General features: G+C 39.2%; 1 protein-coding gene across 5 annotated transcripts in view; it reads left to right on the top strand.

Moving 5' to 3' along the window:
* NCOA7 (nuclear receptor coactivator 7) overlaps positions 1-21824 on the top strand; it is an 85267-nt gene that overhangs the window by 8905 nt on the left and 54538 nt on the right. For 4 of the 5 annotated variants that reach the window (XM_071437397.1, XM_071437386.1, XM_071437429.1 and 1 more), the window contains exon 2: positions 16201-16332. In XM_071437397.1, the coding sequence (XP_071293498.1) occupies positions 16280-16332 (53 nt within the window). In that variant the 5' untranslated portion in view covers positions 16201-16279. Of the gene's footprint in view, positions 1-16197; positions 16333-21824 lie in introns of those variants that run through there. The other variant, XM_071437417.1, reaches the window with a different exon arrangement.

Below are 21824 nucleotides of genomic sequence, written 5' to 3'. Positions count from 1 at the left end.
AAGAAATTCAGAGTCATCACCCAAAAAGCAGCTGACTGATAAACCTCTTCCTCATCATGATCAATAAGCCAAAATAGTCAATGGCTTTATAGGTGTAGCTTTTGTTTTAGTGAGGTATCTACCCGCTGGTGGAGTTACTGATGTGCCTGCCACAAAGTTGATGGCTTCTCACTCCTTCTTGTGAGTCATCTGCACCCTCACGGTAGGAGATGTCCAAGTCACGTTGCTGCCACTTCTGCTGTGAGTTTGTCCTGGGGGTTAAGATTGCTTTCCCAAAAAAAGGAAATGTAATGCTGTATTTGATGAATGGAATCAGCAGTAAGAGCTCTCACTCAAGTGACTTCCTTTGACTAGGAAAGAAAGCAGAGTAGGAGAAACAAGTCTTCAGTTCTTCTTTTCTTCTCCTCCTTTTTTTCCTTTTAAAAATCTTACTCCATTGTCAATTTTCCCTAGCCAGATTTATGAGTTAGTGACAAAATTCACAGCAGGCTGGAGGAATTATATTTCCCTCCCCAAACAAAATGTTTCAGATTTATATATTCAACACATACAGAGGAGTAGTTGCTTTTTCTTCCTACTTTTCTTTGCAAAGCCTTCTATTGTAGGTGGAAATCTGTATGTCTTTGTTCCTGGTCAAAGTGTCAGGTGTTTGTGCTGGTGCTGGAAGTTGTATGTTGGGAACTGTTCAGTTTTGGGGTGGGCAGCACTCTGCAGCCTTGAATGGGACCATGGCTGTGTATCTGCAGTGTCTGTGCAGAAGGTTGTACTAAGTGCCCACAACCAGGTGCAGTGCTTTGCTTTTGCAATGCTTTGCTCTTGCACCTGCACTGCTCCCAGTCTCTGACCAAACTGGGAGAAAGGGTACCAATATTTCAGCTCAGTGCCATATAATGTCCTCCAGACCCTCCTGTGCTTACCTGGGAATAATGACTTGTCATGGAACCACAGTTCATCCTTTGAGAAGACTTCTGGATTAGACTTGAATTTGTCAATGTGTAGAGTACTCATCTTAATCTCAGTAAGCCTTTCTCATTGCTGTTTATCATAAGAGGTGGACTGTGCTTTCAGTTGCATGCCTCAAATTCCTGGTGCTGTGTGGTCCAATGCCCCTGTTAGAGCTTGGTGAAGCTGTTCCTGCTCAGTCATTCTGTGCCCTGTAGTACTCCTGAGCTGTAATTAAGCATTTGGCCTTCTCTTTGGTATGCTATGTGTAGAGCCCACCAAGATGCCATTTCTTCCATGTTTTCTGCTTTTCTTATGGCTACTCTGTATGTTTTTCAAGGGGCTTTTTCAACATCCTTCTTGAAATGTGGGTTGTATGAGTACCCATGTTTAAGTAATGGTCATATGAAACTGATTTACAGGAGCAGAAAGCATGCAAGTTTAGCCGGGAAATTATACTTGTTTATTCAGGCAGGATATGTGTTTATCTTTTGGTTACAGGGTCAAAATAGTACTGTTTGTGTTTCATTTTGTGTTCGCTTTAAGATTTAAAAGATTTTTGTAAGAATTATTTCTAGAAAGGAAATTTTCTTATTTTCATCCATTAGTGACTGATTTTGGGATCTTCTCATAGTTTCTGAAGATAACTGAGGGCCATTTCCTCAGAATCTAAGACACTGCAGGCAAGGATTGGTTCCAGTGCACCAGATAGAGGAAATCACAGCTTTGTTTTAGAGAAGTTCACAGTGAGAGCTGTTGCTTCCTTGAACTCAGCCTTATCTTAAGAAAAGGTAATGTATTCCCTGACTCATTTTCTTTCAAATAAATTTAACCTTTTCTAGCAGCACTCTCTCTGTCTGCTGTTACTCCAGTCTGGTTTTTTTCTGCTTTCTGCCCCACATGCCATCTGTCAGTTTGTTTTCTTTTTAAGTATTCTAAGGTAATGCAGTGGATAAAAAAGAAGTATGAATATTCACAAAGCATCACTGCCATTTTGATTCAGAGGGGAAGAGGTGTGGATGGCTTTCTGCCAGATCAGGTGATGCTGTGATTGCAGAAAATCCTTGGGTCTGCCTAGGTTGTTACTTTGGAGGAGATGCTGTGTGGAATAACTTGATTTTGTCAGTGGCTTGGCACTGCTTCTGTGCTGTGGCAGTGGGCTTTTGCTGTAGTTAACTGCCTCATGGTTAAGCAGTGCCCTAGTCTGGTGGCAAGGGCTTTATTTTACTCTCAACTTAAGTATAATTTTTAGAATGCTTTTTAAGCAGCTCTAGTGATGCCAAAGACATGGGTACTTGTGATAAAGCTGGGTTTAATCTGTATGCAGATTTTTGGTAGCTGCAGCAAACTCAGCAAAACTTTGTAGGCCAGAGAGTGTCTTGAGTTCTTCCCTCATGCTTTCTCAGAAAAGTTCAGATAATTCAGGGATGCATTGAAGTGTATAATAATTTTACACATGAAGATTTTTGCATGATATTTAAATTTATATTAAAAAGAAATTATTCTCTTATATCAGCAGTATCTGAGATTTTGTAGTCCCTTTTTCCATCCTGGTTGCTGATCAGGCCTTTTGTAGTGAAGCTGCTGAAGACTCCTAAAGGTAGGAGCTGTGGTAATCCGTGACATAAAATCTGGTCTGTGCCTTCTGTCCCAACTCCAAAAACTTCTGAAATGCAGGTTATTGTGTGGTAGCTGTGTCATGTAAGCAGTGATATCTTGGTGACAATAGGTGAAGAACCAAGGAGATGAAACTTTTACTTTGTTACAGAACAGTGTGCTGAAATGTGGCCAGGTATTTGGTGACAGATGGACTTTGCCTGCTCTGAGCCAGTCACTTGTGCAGATCTGGCCCAAATGATTAACAGCTGATGAACGTGAAAGTCCCTTTGCCAACCAAATATGTGGGGTCAAGTCACAAGCAGCCTGGGTCATCGTCAGGCCAGTTAGGAAACAAATTGAGAACCACAAAGGAAGGACAAGGATGGCTTTCTGCCAGTGCCATGAGTTGTTTTCCAGTCCTCACAGTTAGGTATCTACTGAAGAAATTTCATTTTATATACAGATAATTTGGTTTTTGCTTTTGTTCTGTGGTGTTGGGTTTTTGTTAAGTGTATGGTGCTGGGCAGTGTTGGTTAGGTGTGCCTTTTAGTTAGGGTGAGTAGAGGGTAGTGTCACATCAGTGTGCAGAGGCTAGGCAAGAACTTCCTGTGACATCTGCATTTGTGTCCTGCTGCAGTCATACTTACAGGATGGAAAGGAAAATCTCCTTTGTTGGGCTTGTGCTAATGTGGTTGCTCACATCACACCACATCAAATGTCCATTTGTTTCCTTTTATCAGGAATTCTAAATTCTTTAAAAAGGGTCTCTGCTGCTAAGATCCCTCAGTGGACAAATTTTTAATTTGTGGGTTGTTTGTTTTGAAAACTGGATTCTGTTTGTAGTGCATCATTTCTGTTAGTACAAGTAACACACTTGTCATGAAAAGAGATTAAGAAGATGAACGTTAGTTTTCTTTTCTCCTGCACTGTTGACACTGTGCACCTTGACCCTATTGTGTGAGAAGGAAGTTTCAATGTTTTGTCAACTAGTTGTGTCCTTTTCTAAGCCCTGCTCTGGTGGTTCTCAGTCCCAGGCTGAGCCTGGAATATAATAGGCAGATTTTAGGAGTAGGGGTCTGGAGACTGAAACCAAAATGGTACAGCAAAACCAAGAGATAATGAATCTTCTACAGGGAGGTTGGAAAGAGCAAGGAAGGTGAACCCTAGGGATGAACCAGACCTTACACACTGGCATGTGTTGGAGGATTCCTCTGGCCTCCATGGGTGCTGAGCTGTGGGACAGCACTGCATTCAGGAGAGCAGTTCCTAGCCCTTCTGCTCAACTGTGAACACAATTCAAGTTGAGTTTATGGGACGAGCAAGGCAGGTGCGTTCATTTTTGTTTTCCTCCAGGGAAGGAGATGTAGGCTCAGACCTGGCAGAGCAGAGCGATGCTGCTCCTTGCAGAGTGGTACCTGCTCCATTAGGAATGAGCCATGACTGAAGGGTGGTGTGTGCAAATGCAAGCAGAAAGCCAAGGAGGTTTGCAAAAGGAAAGGTGGTGCAGCTGAAGGAGCCACTTGGAGCACCAAACCTGATTTTTAAGGTGCTTCTGAGGAGACATGTATTTATTTTTACTTGTTAACTGTTACGTGTTCATTTTGTTGTGGATCAGTGTAGAGTTTGGGATGTAAAGGCTTCAAGTTACAAAATGCATTTCTTGGGAAAAACTGTCATCCCTTAGTAAATGTTAACAGTCCTTCAAAAGTCTCTTCTCTGATTATGGTTTTTTGTTGTTGTTGTTTTCTTTGTTTGGTTGCTTTTTTGTGGTTTTTATTTTCTTTTTTGTTTGTTTGCTTTGGTTTGGTTGAATTTTGTTTGGGTTTTTTTTTTTTTTGAATCTAGAAGCTTTGTAAAGAAGCAGACTTGTGTGGCTGTCACTGAAATCAGGACTTCACTGAGTACCGTTTTCAACTCTTAACTGCTTTGCTGTCAATATTATATTGCAATTAAAATAAAAAGTTCTACAGTACTGTGTTTTACATCTGTTGTTCAAGTTTTGGTTTCTTCTTCATGCCATGTACTGTTTTTTGTGAATTCTGTGATGCAAGACCTGTGAATGATTTTCTCACTGAAAGGCTCCAGGATGACAGAATCCCATTATAAATTGGAATTTATTTCATCTGGCTTGAAACATATCTCTCTTCCTGCTTCTTTTCACTTATTTTTTGCCCCTTCTTTTTACTTCCCTAAGTCCAGCATCAGATATCTCAGAAAAGTAATTTTGACTTGTGGAAGCTAGACCTGTTCAAGAGGTTAGCCTGGCCCTATGTTTGGGATTGGATGTATGAGTTTTAATCCTTAGTCCTGTCATAATTATTGGCAAGAACATGAATAGGTTTATGGTTAAACTTGATGACCTTAAAGGTCTTTTTCAACCTAAATGGTTCTTGATTCTATGAATCTAGGTCTGAGGGTAATACCCTTTTCACAAGTAATGTGTCAGTCCTTTTTAACCACAAATCACTAATGCACCCTGGTGGGGTAGGTGCAAACTGCTTTTTGTATTATTTTTAAAGTGTAGGTCTCTACCCAGTTTTAACAGATTTTCAAAGACAAATTTTAACACCAAGAATGGAAGGACTAGGGCCCCTCAAAAATAGGTGCTTTAACATGGAAAAAAGCAAGGCCAAATCCAAAACTTGTTAATGCATTTACTAATTTGTCTGGCTTCAACTTGAGAAGGGGCAAGCAATTACATTGATGTAGCTGTAAACAAGCGAATACAAAGTTTTGTTTGAAATGTGAGCAGCTATGTCAGGTATAATCTGCGGTGAGCAGAAATTTGGCAGCTTTCATCTTTGGTTCCCACGTTTGCTTAGGTGTCACAAACATAACCTGTGTGAGAAGTCCCTCTGAATGCACTTGGTATGGGAGTAGAGAGCTCAGAGTCTCTGTTGTGGCACCTGGTTGATGTGGCTGAGATGGATGGCTTTCCTGAAAATGGAGGAATTGAAGCTGTTTGGCATTTTTCTGACTTTATGGTGTTTGGTTTCCCCCACCCTCCAGCAAAAGGAGATATCTAGCTTCAGAATGCTGAGTTACGTTGTTGATGCTATCAGCGTAAGAAGTTTGAATTTTAGTTTCAAAATTAGTCTGTTTTGTTCAACAAGAGAACCTCGGTTCTATAAGAATGTTTAAAACACTTGAGTAATCCTAAAGTAGAATATATACTGCTACTGCTTCACCAGAAAACTTCTACACAACTGTTTTTTATGCAACAGTACTCAAGCTTAATTCAGGTGTATTTTTACTTTTTTTGTTGTTTAATTAAGCCCTGAACCATCTCACTGATTGAATGCATGCAGAGTTGAGCAAGTAAAAGCCCAATCAGACATGCTGAAGGAAGGATGGCATATCACAGTTTTGCATGAATCAAGACATTGTTCTATCTTTTCTGTGTACATAGACATAGGTAACAGTACTTACCTGAATAATTTTAAAGTTAGCTGTGCACATATTGTTAGAACACAGAAAAAATATAAAAAACTTTTCTGTTTCTGCTTCTGAAGAAGCAAGCAGCTCTTCTGAGTTGCTCCCTAATTAGTAGGTAGATGTGATGTGCTCTGGTGTATAGCAAGGGAAATTCCTTTAGACGGGGGAGTTTCTGCACTGCATATAGCACAGGGTGACTTGGTACAAGGTCAGCAACTGTGTGTAGTGTTTACAGGAATCTGGAGGTGCAGGAAGGAAAAAAGGTAAGATAATAGAAGTTTTCAGGATGTTTCAGAAGGACAAGACAACTAAATAGTCTTGTGTTACACAATGCCCAAGGGGATTTTGCAAGGAAGAAGGAAATAATTAGAAACATTGCTGCTTTTAAAAACAGGATTCAGTCTGTGCAGTGTAAAGAGAGTTTGATTTGTTGTTGATCACTGTAATTTTGATGCACCTTACACTGCCAGCACTGGAACACCTGTAAAGCTGCGTAGGTGTAATACAAGGTCACACTGAACAGACTACAATAAATTTTGCAGGTTAAGCAATTGAAAAATAAATAGTGAAGGTTTCCAGTGTTAATTTTTTACATTACAAATGTACACGATTTTGTATTACAATTAAACTGTTCAATGTTGCTTACAGTGTAAGCATGTGACACAGTTCAGGTTGCTATGGAAACCTGGCATTTTGGTTCTGTTAACAGTGTTTCAGATAGGAAAAGATTTGCATTGCATTACTGCTAGACTCCTTTCTACCCCCACTCCTCAGCTTCTTTGCTTCTCAGTTGGGAGGTAGGTGATAGAGAAGCAGCGATGACCTGGAATTTGCATGAATCAGGGTCAATTATAAAAAGAGGTGTTGAGCTGAAACTCAAAAATAATAATTTTACCTTAAAGTAGCTCTTGTGTCTAGTTACTTTTTTGAAGTAATGACGTATTTTAATGCTTATCTTTCACAATGTAGTGTCTCTGGGTTGATTTGAGGTTCTGTTGGTTTGAGGTTCTTTTTCCAAACACCTGAAAATGATGGGGTACTTTATAAAGAGACGTTTCCAATAGTTTTCACAGCATGATTATGTATATTGCTGGGAATGTGCTTGACGTAAAAAACGGATCATTTCTAGTGCTTTCTGTTAGACTGATAGATTTGTTCCTCCTGGGTTTCTTGTTGCCTGGTCTTATCTTGTAAAACATTAGGAGCATGTTAATCAAGTCTCCTTGAGTACAATGGGAATATTTAATATAAATTTTTGGACCTAAACTAATTAATAATTGTAAACAGAAGGTGATTAATGGTACCTCTAATTGACAATATAGATATTTGTGCCAAGCATCAAGCCACATCTTTGTGATTTAAGAATCTTCAAACACCAGTGTCTTTCTGCTCTACCTCAGTTTTATTTACATTTCATATAAATGTACTTCTTGTGATGGTGAGAAAAGAGCTGAGAAGAGAGCAAGTTTACTGTGAAGCTGAGGTCAGGTGTTTGTCTCTTGTAGTCTGTCATCCCGTGAATGCTGGCACTCATCTTTCCATGTGTGTGCTTGCTAGTGCCCACAGAGCAGAGTCTCTGTTCAGGGAGTCACACTGATGGAAAGCCCAAGCTTTCTGCCCCAGGTCTGTCTGATGTTGTGCTTGTAATTCAGCTGTATGCAGCAAAGCCTGCTGGAAGGGGGTGTGAGCTGGCCTGGTGGGATAGAAACTGAAATGCAGATACAGAGCCACTTCTGCTGAGTCTGCTGCAAGTCATTGGTGTGGTAATTTTGGGAGGAGGAGTGTTATCAGGCAGCTGAAGTGGGCAAAAGGGAGAAAGGCAAAGGGCAATAAGACTTGGAACTGGCAGCTGCTTGCTCCATGGTCAGATTCTAACATCCTGAGACAAGGGAAAGCCCAAATTCTTTGGCTTGGCATTTTGACTGGTCAGGGTCACCTTAATCACCAAAGGATATTTGCTGTTCATCTGTCTACTGTGATGCTGCTGTTTTGCCAGTGCAATTCCCACTTTGTGGCCTGTGTAATCTAATTCATAGAAACAACTCTGGGGTGTGGCCAGGCCTGCAGTGTGTGACACTGTGGATCCAGTGGCCTTTAGCAGCATTCGGAGTGTGATAAGAGGGGACTCTAAGGAGGACTTGATCATGGCCCTTATAAACCTGGTAGAGAACCTGTAATTCATTTGCTCTGGGTTTGATGTGGTTGCTTGTATGTATCTTTCTTGATCTTATCAAAACAGATGTGCAAGGCTTTCTTTGAAATACTCAACAGTTCATGAAATTAGTTGTTATGAGCAAGGAACATGATAGTGTCGACTAACAAAACAGCAAGGTGGTGCTAAGGGGGTTGTCTAAATGCTAGTTGATGTGTTGAATGTTCACCAGTTTTTTGTATTTTAGAAAACTGCAAGTACTTGGGGTTTAATTAAATGCTAGGGAGCACATCCATGAAAAGCCTTTTGAGTATATGCCTATATGCTCCAGGCAGAGGTAAGGAAACAGTGATATATCCATCTTACCCTCTCTGGGTATGGTTAACTTCATCCTTCTGTGGTTGATATAATCACAGAGTCATTAAGGTTGGAAAAGACCTCTAAGATCATCAAATCCAATCTTTGACCAAATCCATATTGTAAGGTGCTATGTGTGCTCATTTTTTGAACACTTCCAGGAATGGTGACTCCACCATTTCCTTGGGGAGTACAGTCCAATTCTTAACCACTATTCTAGTGAAGAAATATTTCCTAATATCTACCTGAACCTCCCCTGGCACAGTTGAAGTCCTTTCCTTGTGTCCTATTACTAGTTGCCTGGGAGAAGAGGCTGACTGCCACCTCCCCAGGTCTTTGTTTCCAGTAGTTGTAGAGGGTAACACTGTGTATACCTGTACAATATGAGTGTGAAAAGCTGAGGGGTCAGAGGGCTTGGACTTGATGCTTAATTGAATTGGGGTAGGTTGAAACAGGAGATACAGTAAGATGAAGGTACTAATTATTTTAAAACATCTACAGCAATGTTCTTGTTGACCTAAAAATGAAAATCTTCCCAGGTGGCCTGATTTTCAACAGCACTGCACTTTTACATTTGGAATAGCATAGCACTCTCTGCCTGTTAATAGTTTATACTGTGTTTTGTAACCAGTTTCTGTCTAGAAGCTGAGTTAAACAGTAAAATGCATTGTTGTGTATGGAAAATGCATCTGGTGATGTTCAGCTGCCAATGAGGGAAGATTAAATCTCAATGTTTTTGTCTCGTGCAAACATGACTGGTGATGTGGAATTCCTGGTAGCGTGTTTGCTTCCTCTTACTCTGTGTGAAACATGGCAGCCTGAGTTAGTGGGTTAAAGCCTCTTCCCGAGTAAAACAGGAATCATTTGTCTGGGGAATTAATTCTTTGGAGCTGAATCGGCTTACAATAACATTAAGTTATAACAAATAATAAAACATCAAGTTTTGTTATTCTTGTGTTTCTGAATCAGAAATGTTTCTGCTACACTGATTGTCATTTATTTTATTTTATCTTTGTTCATGTGGACAGACTGTTGGAAATCCAGTAGGGGCACTGAAGGTGATCTGAGCTTAGCCTCTTCTTACTTTATTAGTAGGGAGTGAAAATGCTTGACCTTTTAGTTTACTACACCACTGTAGGGGGAATAATAACCTCCTAAACATTGTGCTCCGTTCCTCAAGAGCGAGGGTGTTTGTTTTCTTTGCCTGTCTTATCTCCAGATCTTATCTTCACTGTCCTTGAGATCCCACAGCATGCAAATAGCCACTTTGAATCTCTTTGTTTCTATTTGTAGACACAGAAATTGTGACTGTTCTGTATTTAATATGAACAAGAAGTCTAGAAATTGCTTCTGCTTACACATTTTTCCATCTCTTATTTTTTGTATTTTTATTTTTTGTGTATTTTAAGAGTGCACCTTTGTCACAAGAAACATGGCAGATGGAATACTTCAAAGATGAGAGTCATAAAGAAGGGCTATTCACCTGAGCAAGGTTGAGTGAGCCTCAGGTGGAGTAGCTCTCCTGGGTTAGTTTAGTGTCCTCCAGTTATGTGTAATGGACTGGAACTTCTTGATAGAGTTTATTAGTGTTTTAGAATTAACAGTACACTATACATCATTACTGTAATGTAACTATATAATTGTATTAAAATAATTCAATTTTTCAGATAGCTTTAGAGTAAACATTCTTTTGTCCATTGTTTTGAATGTATTAAGTTGGTACTATGTTTTACTTCCTTTGCTAGGTACTTTTCTGAAAGCTTCCAATCTCGCTTTTTCCTAGGTCATTCTGCCTAAAGACAAGACTAAATAAAATTGTAGCTTATTCTCCTCTTTGCTGGCTGTGCATTTCTGTTACATTTCATCTTGAGATGCTGTAGTGTTTATACAGAAACTTTTATCTTTTCTATTACACCAAGTAACATATACTAGCAGAACCTAAAAACAGTAGAACTCAGCCTGCTTAGTCCAGTCAGTGATGCTTTAATGAAATGCTGCAACGTTTAGCATTTCTCATAAAGTGCAAGTTCACTTTCCTGGTTTTAAAAATGGGAGGTCTATGGAAATGAATGCAAGGGTTATTATTAGTGTTCTGGCTTTGGAAGCTTAATAATAGGCATTTATATGACCAGTAGCAAATTAAAATGTCTCCTCTTCCATGTTCAACTGTTTCTGTTGCCTTATGTTTAAAGATGGAGTGTGTTTTTATTTACTTGCATCTGCACAGTGCTCTGGTAACTGCTTTGGGCTCATCAGAGGCACAACTAGCAACCCCCAAGGGTTCAATTTCAGATCTAATACACTGAAACTCTTCCCTTCTATCTGTGATTTGTTCTACAATTTGTTACTCTTCCAACTTGAGAGATATTTTTAGTATTGCTCTTTAGGTATTACAAAGGTACCTTTTCTGGTGTTTTGTCTTAGTAGTGGCTTATTGATGTAACCCTTGTCATCTCTCATGCTGCATCTTTTAGGGGTCAGAATTGGCACATGTACCCAGAAGACTTCTTATTCATAAGAAGATGCTGTTACAGAGTTGCAGACCTAAGCCAGATCATTAGTAATGCTTGGTGTCTGATATGAGCAGTTTTGAATGTTGGTATTACAGCAGGTGATCGGAAGCGTGCACTGCTGTGAGCAGATGTGTGTGGTGTTTGTAATCTCAGGGGCAGAGGTATAATAGAGAAGCAAAACTAAAAAATTACTGTTGTGTGGGACTCTGTGCCAGAGAGCAGATGAGAGCTACGTGGTGTGTCTGGGCAGCATCCTGTTCCCTCAGCACAGTGGGGTCTCCCTGTTACATCCTTGCTGTGGCCACATCTGCTTGGCTGTCTCACTGGGAGTCTTGTACCTTCATCTGCTCTGCCTTCCCAACTGGAAAATTTGTGTGTAGACTGTAGACCTTCCCTGCTTGTTGTTCACAGTGTGATTGCTGCCACTGTCTCTTGTATCATGAGGGTCCTGCTAAGTTATGGAATACACTACCCTTGACTTGGTTTTCCTGAAGCCAGTTAATTGCTTTTTTTACATGCTTGCTCCTTGCTGAAGGGGCTGAGTGAGCCTGGATCCTCAGAGGAGTTAGAGTTAGGCTTTTTATGTTCTTTTGTGGTCTGAGCTACGATTCTTATGTATATGCCCACAGAGCCAGATAAAATCGAGACTGTGCTATTGGTTTCCAAAGTCAGTCAGTTTAAATTCCACAGAAAAATAACAACTATCTCCTTGTCAAAGTAATCTCCTCCCATGTTCTCATTGTTAAGGCTGGATTAAAGCTACTGGGAGGGCACTTGCACACATTGCTCTTCTGCTCTCATTTGAGCATGTGGAGGTAATTCTTACAGTTCAGCTTCCCATTTACAAAGCAGGGAATTACATAATTTTCCTACCTCATGAGAGGTTGAGAGATACTGACTCTACAGGGTCATGAAAAATATGTCTAGAGAATTGCATGATCTTGAATGTTTCTTTTTCTCCATATGTTTTTCCAGGACTTGCAGTGGGAACAGATGGCCAAGAGAAAAGCTATCAAGTCCACTGAATGTTCTAAAAATAGTCAGATGCTTCATTGGCTTCTGCATTGCTGTGCTGTTGGATGTACTGTTGTTCACATGCACAGTTTTGGAAAGTAATGCCCACAATTAAAGGATTGCTTATTGATGCTTTAGGGCAGCAGACAGGATTTCTGGGTACTTACTCCTGAGCACAGCAAGCAGGACTTTTTCTTGTTTCATGAAAATATGAGCTACTTAAGCTGCGAGTGGCAAGGTGATCATTCTTCATGCATGAGAAGGGAAGGAAAAGGGAGAAAAAATAATTTTGAAAAATTGGTAAATTTATCAGTCTTTAAAGGGTACTCTATTCACACACTAAGTTACTTTTAATCTTCTGTTCCCTGTTTTTATCCCTGCACTTAGAGTACCTTCTGCTGCTACTTTGAATGTACCAGTGCAGGAAGCTGCTGTCCTGCAGTGCCAGGTTGCAGGGAGGACAGCAGGACCTGGAAGCAGTTTCTGGAGGTCTTGAGAGTGTGGTGACAGTAGAAGGGGTGTGGATATCCATGGTCAGGAGTTCAGTCTGTTCCTGCGATTATGACATTTAAAAAACAAAGTTTTTTTTGGCCTCGTTGGAGCATTCCCATTCTAATTACAAATTTTCAGTAAACTCCCCAGAATTCCCTGGCAGCAACACTAGAGAGACACAGCAAGTATCCAGAAATGAGCAAATATAAATAAAATATTCAGAGCAGTAGGGCTAAATTAGGGAAGAACAGTGTATGTTTATGTATTTTGTTCTTTTCTTTATATAATTATCAGGTGCTGACACTGGCTAAATTGGCAAAGTGGCAAATTTTTAACAGGCTTCTTACTGAAATGCATTGTTTCGTTTGCCTTGAAAATGCCTAATTAAAGAATTAGCACTGCTGTAAACATATAATAGAAGATTTTCACAGTCTACTTCTGTTCAGGGTGTAGAAAAGGTTAAACTGAGCCTGAAATTTATATAAAATGAGCTTTGTCATCCTTTGAGTTTGGACTGAACTCATGATATATGAGTAAGTTGTCTGTTTCTCAGCATATAAATATCCCCAAATACGTACATTTTTAATGGTATGCTGATTCAGTATTCATCTGTACCAGAAAGGAGCTGCCAGGAAACCAAGATTCATTTGAATCATATATCCTTAATAACATTTTATGCAGATGATAAAGATTACCTTGAATTTTTTTTTCTTTTCTTGTAAAATATCAAAGGACAAATAGGGGAGAAGTGTGAAGTAGGTTTGCCTTTTTTGATGTCACTTTAAATTGTCAGTGACATCCTGTAAAGTAAATGTGACATTTGTGCTGTAACTGCTTAAAAAACTAAAATTGAAAAGGACCTCTCAGAAATACTAAATACTAGTTTTCTGTAGCAATTACTGCAGGCTGTGCTATGTTCCTCCTAGCTGTCAGATTTTCTCTTTTTTTTCCTTTGAGGCAACTAGTGCAAAATTCCCAACAACAAAGGTAAACTCAGAGGTTAAGAGTCAGCATTCCTAATCAGTTTGCTATTTCTAGTACTATGTTTTCAAAGTATAATTTTCAGACCTTAATATGCCTTACTGTTGTTTCTTCTAAGAAGGTAAACTAAGTAAGTTTTAGGTCAACAGAGTGGGATCTGACATTGAATTATGTTATTATGAAAATTTACTTGAATTGGTGACTGGATGTATATTGCTGGGTATTTTTATTAGTGAAAGAAAAAAAAAAGCCTGAATGCCTTTGCTGTGTCTGCTCTGTGGATAACATTCCAATTTTCTCAGTGCCCATCTGTTATGAATACAATTATTTAATTTTTTTGAATTCTTGCTTTATTCCTCCTCCCCATGTGAAAGGAATTGGATTTGGATTTATTTGATATGAGAAGAACAGTTTCCATACCCATGTTGGCATTGCTGGCTTTGTTTAGCACTGATGAAAGCAAACAGCAAAGCTCATACATGGGGAGCTGAGCAGTGCCCCACTGGTTTGGTGCTGGCAGCTCCTGCAGCATCTGTGGTTAGGTCCAGGCTTAACCTCCTCTCTCCTTTTTTGTGCCCCTTTTTGCTGAAGCAGGGGTGGCTGCTCTGGCCCTGGGCCTGGCCCTGGGCTGTGGGCAGGCAGGGGTTTCTCCTCCTGGCTCCCTGGGCAGTAGGGCTCTCTGTCTGCCAGCCTGGAGCCGGGCACTTACTTCCCTGGCTGGGGATGTCAGATCATGGGAGAGGAAGAGAATGAATGGAAAGAGCAGACCACTGACCCTTGCATGGGATTAGGTGGTGAGGATAGTCTCTCTTGCCTCTGTTCATGCCAACTGATCTTGCTTCAGTGAGGTGAAGGACTCTTCCCTCTTCTCATTCCCATGGGTCCTGCTGTCCTTGTGGTCATGGGTTTAACACTATTTTGATGCTTTGGGGTTATTTGATAGTTCTTGGTGTCATTGTGAGATTCAGCTCTGGCCTGTCAGTGCCTTCATGGCACATCAGAGTGTAGTGGAGGCAGAGCAGGTGAAGGGGAAAGTGGTTCCTCTTTCTTTGAACTCATTTTGTAATTCACTGTAGAGATTGTAGTTGAACGCTTTACTGTAACTCTAAAGGCAGTGCTAATGAAGCCACCAGTTCTGATCCTCTGAAAATCCAAGAACCTTCCCCAAGAGGGAAGATAGAGATGCATCATACTTCTCAGGAACTATGTGGTGTCTTCATACAGGCTGAACATCTGAGCAGGCCAGTTTGTTCTAATGCTGCTGTTATGCTTCTGTCATGGAGGTTTAGGTGTCCAGCTGTGTCCTGCATCATGTGTTACCTCACAGAGCTAAAATAGTATTCTCTTCATAAAGCTAAAGATGTCAGGTATTTGCCATTTAAAGAGTACCCATTACTGTAAGACTACCTGATGTGTAAAAATGAGAGCAATTTGATTCTGATGCACTGGATGAATTCAAAACTAATGAGTTAGAAAAAGTGCGTTTTGAAGCAATGGGCTTCATATGCTGTGGACTAATCATCCATCAATAAGGAGAGAAAATTGTGGCAAGTATTTCTAGCATGATTTGTTCTTGGGCTTTTCAAGTAGATTAGTCTGTCTTTGCTGCATCATCTCTTTTGTTGACATCTGGCAGTCTTGTAGCTTGTGATCTTTTAATGCAGGGGAAAATAATGGAAACTGATTAGGTCCCAGAGGATTTTTTCTTCTTTTGCTATGAATCATAATTTATGTGGCTTCTATTTCTTTGTTATACAGCCCATTAGACTAAAATGTTTAATAGCAACTACTGATTTGAGTTTATTCTGAAATACTGATAAAAGACTCTAAAGTTAACTCACTTTGTGCATGTGCACAAGCCATCAGGGTAGGTTAAGCGCATGTTGAGGAGAGGAAAATGATAAAACATCTTGGCAGGGATCTTGGACAGCAGTTTATGTGGCATGTTGCTAATTACAGTAATTATAAAGCAGTTTGGAAATTCTCAGTTTCTGTTTTCTAAGGACTTTGGTACAGCATTCCACCAAGAGGTGGTGATTTTCCTGTCAAAAAACACTGCTGCTGGTCTCCTTTTTTCTTTTTTAGAGTTCTCAAATAACCTAGATAATCTTTCCTAGTCCTGCCTATTTCAAGGTGATTACACTTCATTGGGAGAACCAGAGGTCCATCTTGTTTCTCTCTGTATGGTTGTTTGAGCTTGTATATTGGTCACAAATACAAAGTCAAACCTTGTATAGAATGTAGATCACTTTTTTCTTTTACATTGTTTTTAAAACTTTCAGATCTCTCAAAATCTTATAGTATTTTAAGTAATTTAAAATTTAAATTCAAAGTAAGCATTGTGTGTCTTACTGGTTATTCTGTTTGTACTATGTATTTCCAAATTTCTCTTGATCTGCCTGTCTAGGAAACACATGAGACCTGGAAGATTTTTTTTGTATTTGAAAGTAGTTTAATCTTTCCAGAGTTTTAAAACTTGAGCTGCCCTTTGAGTTACCTGCTTTGCAAAATGTCTCTTCCACTGCTGAGAAACTGGCCTGAGTGCATTTATTGCTTTGTCTCATTGTATACTTAATGGACACTTCACAGCAAACATCGGTTAAAGTTGTACTTTGCTTTGTCACTGGGTCAGTTGTATTTCCACAACCTGTGGGTTTTGTAGGTGTTGTTGACATGTTGATTTATGAACTTCCTGTTTTTAACTGTTATATACAGGAGACTCTGCCTGGTTATGAGGTGCTGAGGGGAAACAGAGCATCACGCTTGGCTGCTCACCTTGCCCATTGCACTGTAAATGATGGAGACCAAGGAGGAGAAGAAGGAACGGCGACAAGGCTATTTCGCTCGGTAAGGTCACAGGGCTTATTTCAATGGTGATTACAATGCAGAACTCCTTATTCTGCCTTTTTGATAAGGCTTTGTGATTTTTTAAGTATGTGTAAAAATGAAACCCGTGCTGCAGTATGTATCCAGAAAGTGCTTTCCTCGCTGTATCCCTGATGTTTAAGTGGAGATTTTTTTCTTTTGAGTAGCAGAGGATACTTGAATTATAATTCTAATTTGTAATATTAAACTATTCTTGGCTGTTCAAGTTGCAAATTGCACTGTATTTGAGCTTCTGGCATGAAGTTCCTGGACAGTGTTGATGAAACCAAGCATATCTGAAATATATGTGTGTCTAAACCTGAAGTTTGTTTTCACATAAAGCACAGATTAAGTAGTATTATCTCATTGGGTAAGGCTACCTAAGAAAAAATAAGCTGGCTAAACCATATCATCTTTATAAATAAAAGCAATGTTTTTTCAATCATTTTTATCATTTTGAATTAATGATTGGTGATTTTTAAGAAATAAAGGACGTTGGTTTCCTAATAACTTGTCTTTGTTAATTTAGCAAGTCTCTAATCATCTCTGAGCTCTGATGTACAAGAAGAACCAAAGCTCACTTATTCTTGTGAGGGGATAGGAAATAGGTTTAAAAAAACATCTTCTCCTCAGAGATGTTTTCTGTTCTATTGAAGAGGAGAATTGTAGCCTGTCTCCACTCAGTACTAAATAACTGCAGCCTTAGTGCATTGCAGTCTAGATCTAGAGACATGCCTGTCACAACATTTGGAAGTAGTGTGGGGAGAAGTTGCTGCTGCTTTATTGCTATTTAGGTTCCATGTAATGGTGGCTAAAGACTGGAGGAAGTTTTGGTCATGTGTTAGTATCTGGTGACTTGTTTTCTATTTGGAGAAATGCAGTTATGTTGATGTTGGCAGAATGTTGCAGTTTGGGATTCTGAGAAGGGGAAGTGGATAGTGGCACCTAAAACAGAGGAGGCATTATGAAGGATAAAGCAGAAGTAGCTAAAGGGATTGTACTAAGGAACAAGAAATTTTCTGTTAAAGAAGACTCAGGCTTTGAGATAGATGTCTGAGTAAGATGCTTTAGTGTTGAGAATGTTTTGTGTTCTTTCTAAGTGCTGTCTACTAAACAAGTGGAAATCCTCAAGAGGCCTTCAGGAAGGTCCTTGACAATTATATTTAATCTGCTTTCCTCTGTCATCTTGTGAGTGTTCTCTTTTAAAAATTCACAGGAGCAGCATGTCTTGTATGGGCATAGGACACTGAACAAGGTTCAAAAAGATGGGAAATCAATTTGTAGTATTAGCACTTAGCTGCTGTGTAACTTTGGGGAGGTTACCTCTTTCCCTCCCAGCTTGCTTCTTTTTTCTTTATATAGGTTGCAGGTCTTGGCTCTTCTTGTACATCAGAGCTCAGAGATGATTAGAGACTTTCTCAATTAACAAAGACAAGTTATTTAGGAAAGCAACGTCACTTATTTTTTAAAAATCACCAATCATAAAGTCCAAATTATAAAAATTATTGAAAAAGCATTGCTTTTATTTACAAAGATGATATGGTTTAGCCAGCTTACTCTTTCTTAGCTAGCTAGGTGTGGTGCTCAGTGTCGGAGTGGTTGAGCTTGCAGTTGTTGGTGAGGAAGCTTGAGAATCCCAAAATATATGCTGACAAACCAGCTCCTGAATTGCAAGATTAAGATGAACATGAAATTGTCTGCATCTCTGTCCCCCAAATTTAGCATTGTTTACACATTTGTCCTTTTAAATATTTGAAATTGCTCTGTTGAAGACACCCACTCACCCATCATATTTTTCTACTACAGATACAGTACCTCAGTTTTCCCAGGTCTTCCCTCCTCCCTGTGGCAAGTGAAGCTGAAATAAAACTTTCCCCATCCATTTTTGCTTCTTACCAAATGCAATTTTACCCACTGTGTTTTGGGGTAAAGGGCTTAGTTTTTGCCTTGGTTCTCAGGAAACAAAAATAGTGATTTTTTTTCAAACAAAACAGAAATGTCTTCAAAACTTTCTAAAGAGTGATTTAGATTCCATGTGTAGATAAAATGTTACAGCTCGTAGGAGTTTAACAGGCAAGAAGTGAAAGTGTACGAGTAATATGAACATAAATTTCTCTTATGCAATAGGTCCTTATTTAACTGCTACTCCTACTTAACCACACAGAATAGTCTTTTTTTTTTTGCCTTTTTTTCCCAATCATGTTTGTAGGCATTTCTGTTGCCTTCTGTGTCACTGGCTCCCAAATGGACCAGGATCTGTGCTGGTATTCAGCAAGTCCAAAAACAGATGGCACAGTGTAATGGGTGTACAGTGGCACATTTCTGTGTATTGACTCTACTGTGACATCTGGTGCTTTTTATTGTGATTATGTGCCCATGAACCCAGATAAAACCTCCTATTTCCCTCTGCCCCTGCATCTTCCCTCTCACAGAATGTAGAGCCTTGTTTTCCCTTGGCCATTGTGTAGGCTTGAGTTCAGGGGTACTTCACCTCATAAAATGAGTAGCCATTAAATTTTCAACTTAATTTAGAAAGAAACTACCAGAATGAGTGTTGTGTATCACATGGAAAGAATTGCCTTGGATATAAATCGGTAGTCTGGACGGCTGAATGTACAGCTTGAAAGTGGAATTGTTTTGTATTTGCTGTTGTGTGCTGCTGGATATATTTTGCATGTGCTATTGTGTGATACTGGCTATCTTTGGACAAGCAGTTAAAGGATATGAGAAATCATTAGGGAAGAGTTTGAATAGTTTTTTGGAAGAATGAGAAAAGGAGCTGTTTCAGGTTCCGATTTTCTGGGTCTCAGCATTCATCACAGCAAGTTGCTGAGCATTTTCCATGCTTTGTACAATCCTGTGTTAAGTAGCTGTCTCCTACTGTCTTAGGGAAAAGAAATAAGTGTGCTTTATATGAAAAAATGCTGCTTTTCAACAAGTTGACCAAAATACTTACATTATTATACTTACAATTTTATTAATTGTTATGTCTTCAACTTGTGGTGACTTAATCTGAACAATCTGTGTGGAGATGAACCGTAAAAACCATACTTATGTTGAATGATTTCTTAATAGTTTCCAGGGGAATTGTGAATTTTAGTTTTCAGTTTCTTTTTGGTCACTACTGAGAACTGTATTTCTGAAGCCAAAAACGAAGCACTTGTAGTAGGGAAAATATTCTCACTGGGATTTGGGTGCCTTTGTGTTTATTGAGTTTACATTGGTCTTGCTACCATCATTCTGTTGAGAAAACCACATAAATGTCTAGGACATGCTCCAAAGGCCATCCCAGTAGGCAGAGACTCCTTTTAGCTCCAGGTTTTTAATACTTTTTTAGAACCTGAAGCCAGTTGTATAGCTTGATGCTCACCTCCTCTTTCCTTATGATGCCAATATCTAAGGGAAATAAAGGAATTCATAGCATGTTTTAAGTTGATTTAGGTTCTTGGCTTAGATATGTAAATTTACATCCATACAGATGTAGGTTTATACATTAAACCCAAGATTTAAAAAAGATAAATATAAGTGTTTACTGCAGTTGTTGTTTACTTGTTACCAGCTCCAATTTACAGATTTTTCCCCCTTCCAATTATTTTTGACACTTAAAAATAAATAAAACCATACAACAAATGGTTTTCAGTTTTTCAGTCCCATAGCTGTTATGACCTAACCATAGCTTTCCTTTTAAGTATTCACAACCATTCCAACAGTAGGAATCATTGATACATAACTACTGAGCTGTTAGCAGCTAGATTCTGGAAAGCTTAGCTGGGGAAGGCATTATATGTAATTGTCATGTTACTGTTTTTCCCTGATCCTTGCTCTTGGCAGCTGTTGGAGGCAGGATGTTGGCTTGCACAGACCCTTGGTCTGAAATGCTGTGGTCACTCCCTTGGTCAGTCTTCTGCATATTGCAAGCTGTCAGATTTGTAAGCATCTCATCTTCTGTTTTGTTCCCATATTCAGTAATTCAGCACTTCATATTTTTTATTCCTGTGGTTATTAAGACACAGTAGGATGATGAAATAAAAACACAGTGAGCACAGAGGGACTGTGTGGAAAAAGGGCATCAGTGGTGGCTAGGAGAGAGGAAAACCTAGATAAGATGCACAAAGTTACTTCCTTGAGGGCATCTCATGTGTGTGAGACCTTTTCATAAGTTTGTCTGTTAGGTGTGGTTCTTGTTGGCCAGACTTACTATATCTATGTAACAGACTTCAAGTGTTGGCTGCTCCTCAGCTCACTATTCCTCCAGCAGTTGCCTCCTTGCAATTGTTCTAATTCTGCTGAGCCAAAGTGTTGATGTTTATTCAGGTTTCCTGTAGCACCCATATTTTATTTTTTGCTTTTAGGAGGAAAAGTTTTCCACACATTGTTTTTAAACCATCATGGAGGTTTATCTTGGGTGTGAAGAATAGTCAAGCCAAGATCCTGGAGATGCTTAAATATTTTTTAAATGGCTCTAGGAAATAATACATCATTTCAGTTCATCTGTACAATGAAAATATCTTAGCTCTGCTTCCAGATATATAAACATTACCTCATAATTGAGTTACTGAAACTGAATAACAGTATTGCATTTTATTCATATTGTTTCAGGCAATATCATGTGTGCCTGAGGCATTCTATTTTGTAAAAAAAGGCTGAATATATCACTACTTCAGATTTATGGGGCACACTGGTTATTATTTGCTCTGTTATTTAGGGTGTGTGTGTGCAGGATAGTTGATTTGCTATGGTGGATAGTTGAAAAAAAACCATAAAATATTTTCTGAAACATACAGTGTTATGATTTACCTGCCAGGTACTTATGCTGGAGTGGTTTCAATGTTTTTAGCAAACATTCTGTCTTCTGTGCTGTAGGTCAGTATTTTAGCTGCCCTTTGCAAATGTCATAGTGTAAGAAGTTGAACAATATCTAGAATTTCACTGACAGCATCCCTGGGACCTGTTAGGTGGGGCTTTGGGAGGTTGGTCAGGTCCTTCAGATGCTTGAGAGACACTTGCTAGTCATTGCTTACAAATTTTTTAGTGTATATATATGTGTGTGCATGTGTCTATGTATATATGTGTATATATATATATATAAAGTTTTCTTTTTATCATAGGTGTAAATCTGGAGAATGAGAGTTGGGAGGGAAATTGAAAATTGAATCTGCTTTTTCTGAAGTGTTGCCTGGGAGAAGTTGAACAGCTTTTTATCTTGGGAACTGTTTCCTCATCTCCCATTGGAGTTGCTTTCTGGATTCCGAGGTTTCTGGGTTAGCAGTCTTGTAATTCTGTGGTGCAGGACAGAAGTCAGCAAAAGAGCATGAATCACCATTTTCTGTTTAGTGTTTAAATCACAGAATTATTCCCAATGTGAGTCCTTCTTCTGGGAAACATAAACAAGATAGTGGTTTTTGTAGTCTTTGTTCTTTCCAGTGCTTTCATCCTCAAGAGTAGTGAAGTCATTTAGGATTGAGGAAGAATTT

The sequence above is a fragment of the Agelaius tricolor genome, unplaced genomic scaffold (genome assembly GCF_023055355.1).
Source record: "Agelaius tricolor isolate 1412-34295 unplaced genomic scaffold, bAgeTri1.0.p SCAF_1, whole genome shotgun sequence".
NCBI lineage: Eukaryota > Metazoa > Chordata > Aves > Passeriformes > Icteridae > Agelaius > Agelaius tricolor.
Note: the sequence above shows the minus strand (reverse complement) of the source record. Positions and strands in the feature narration are given on the sequence as shown.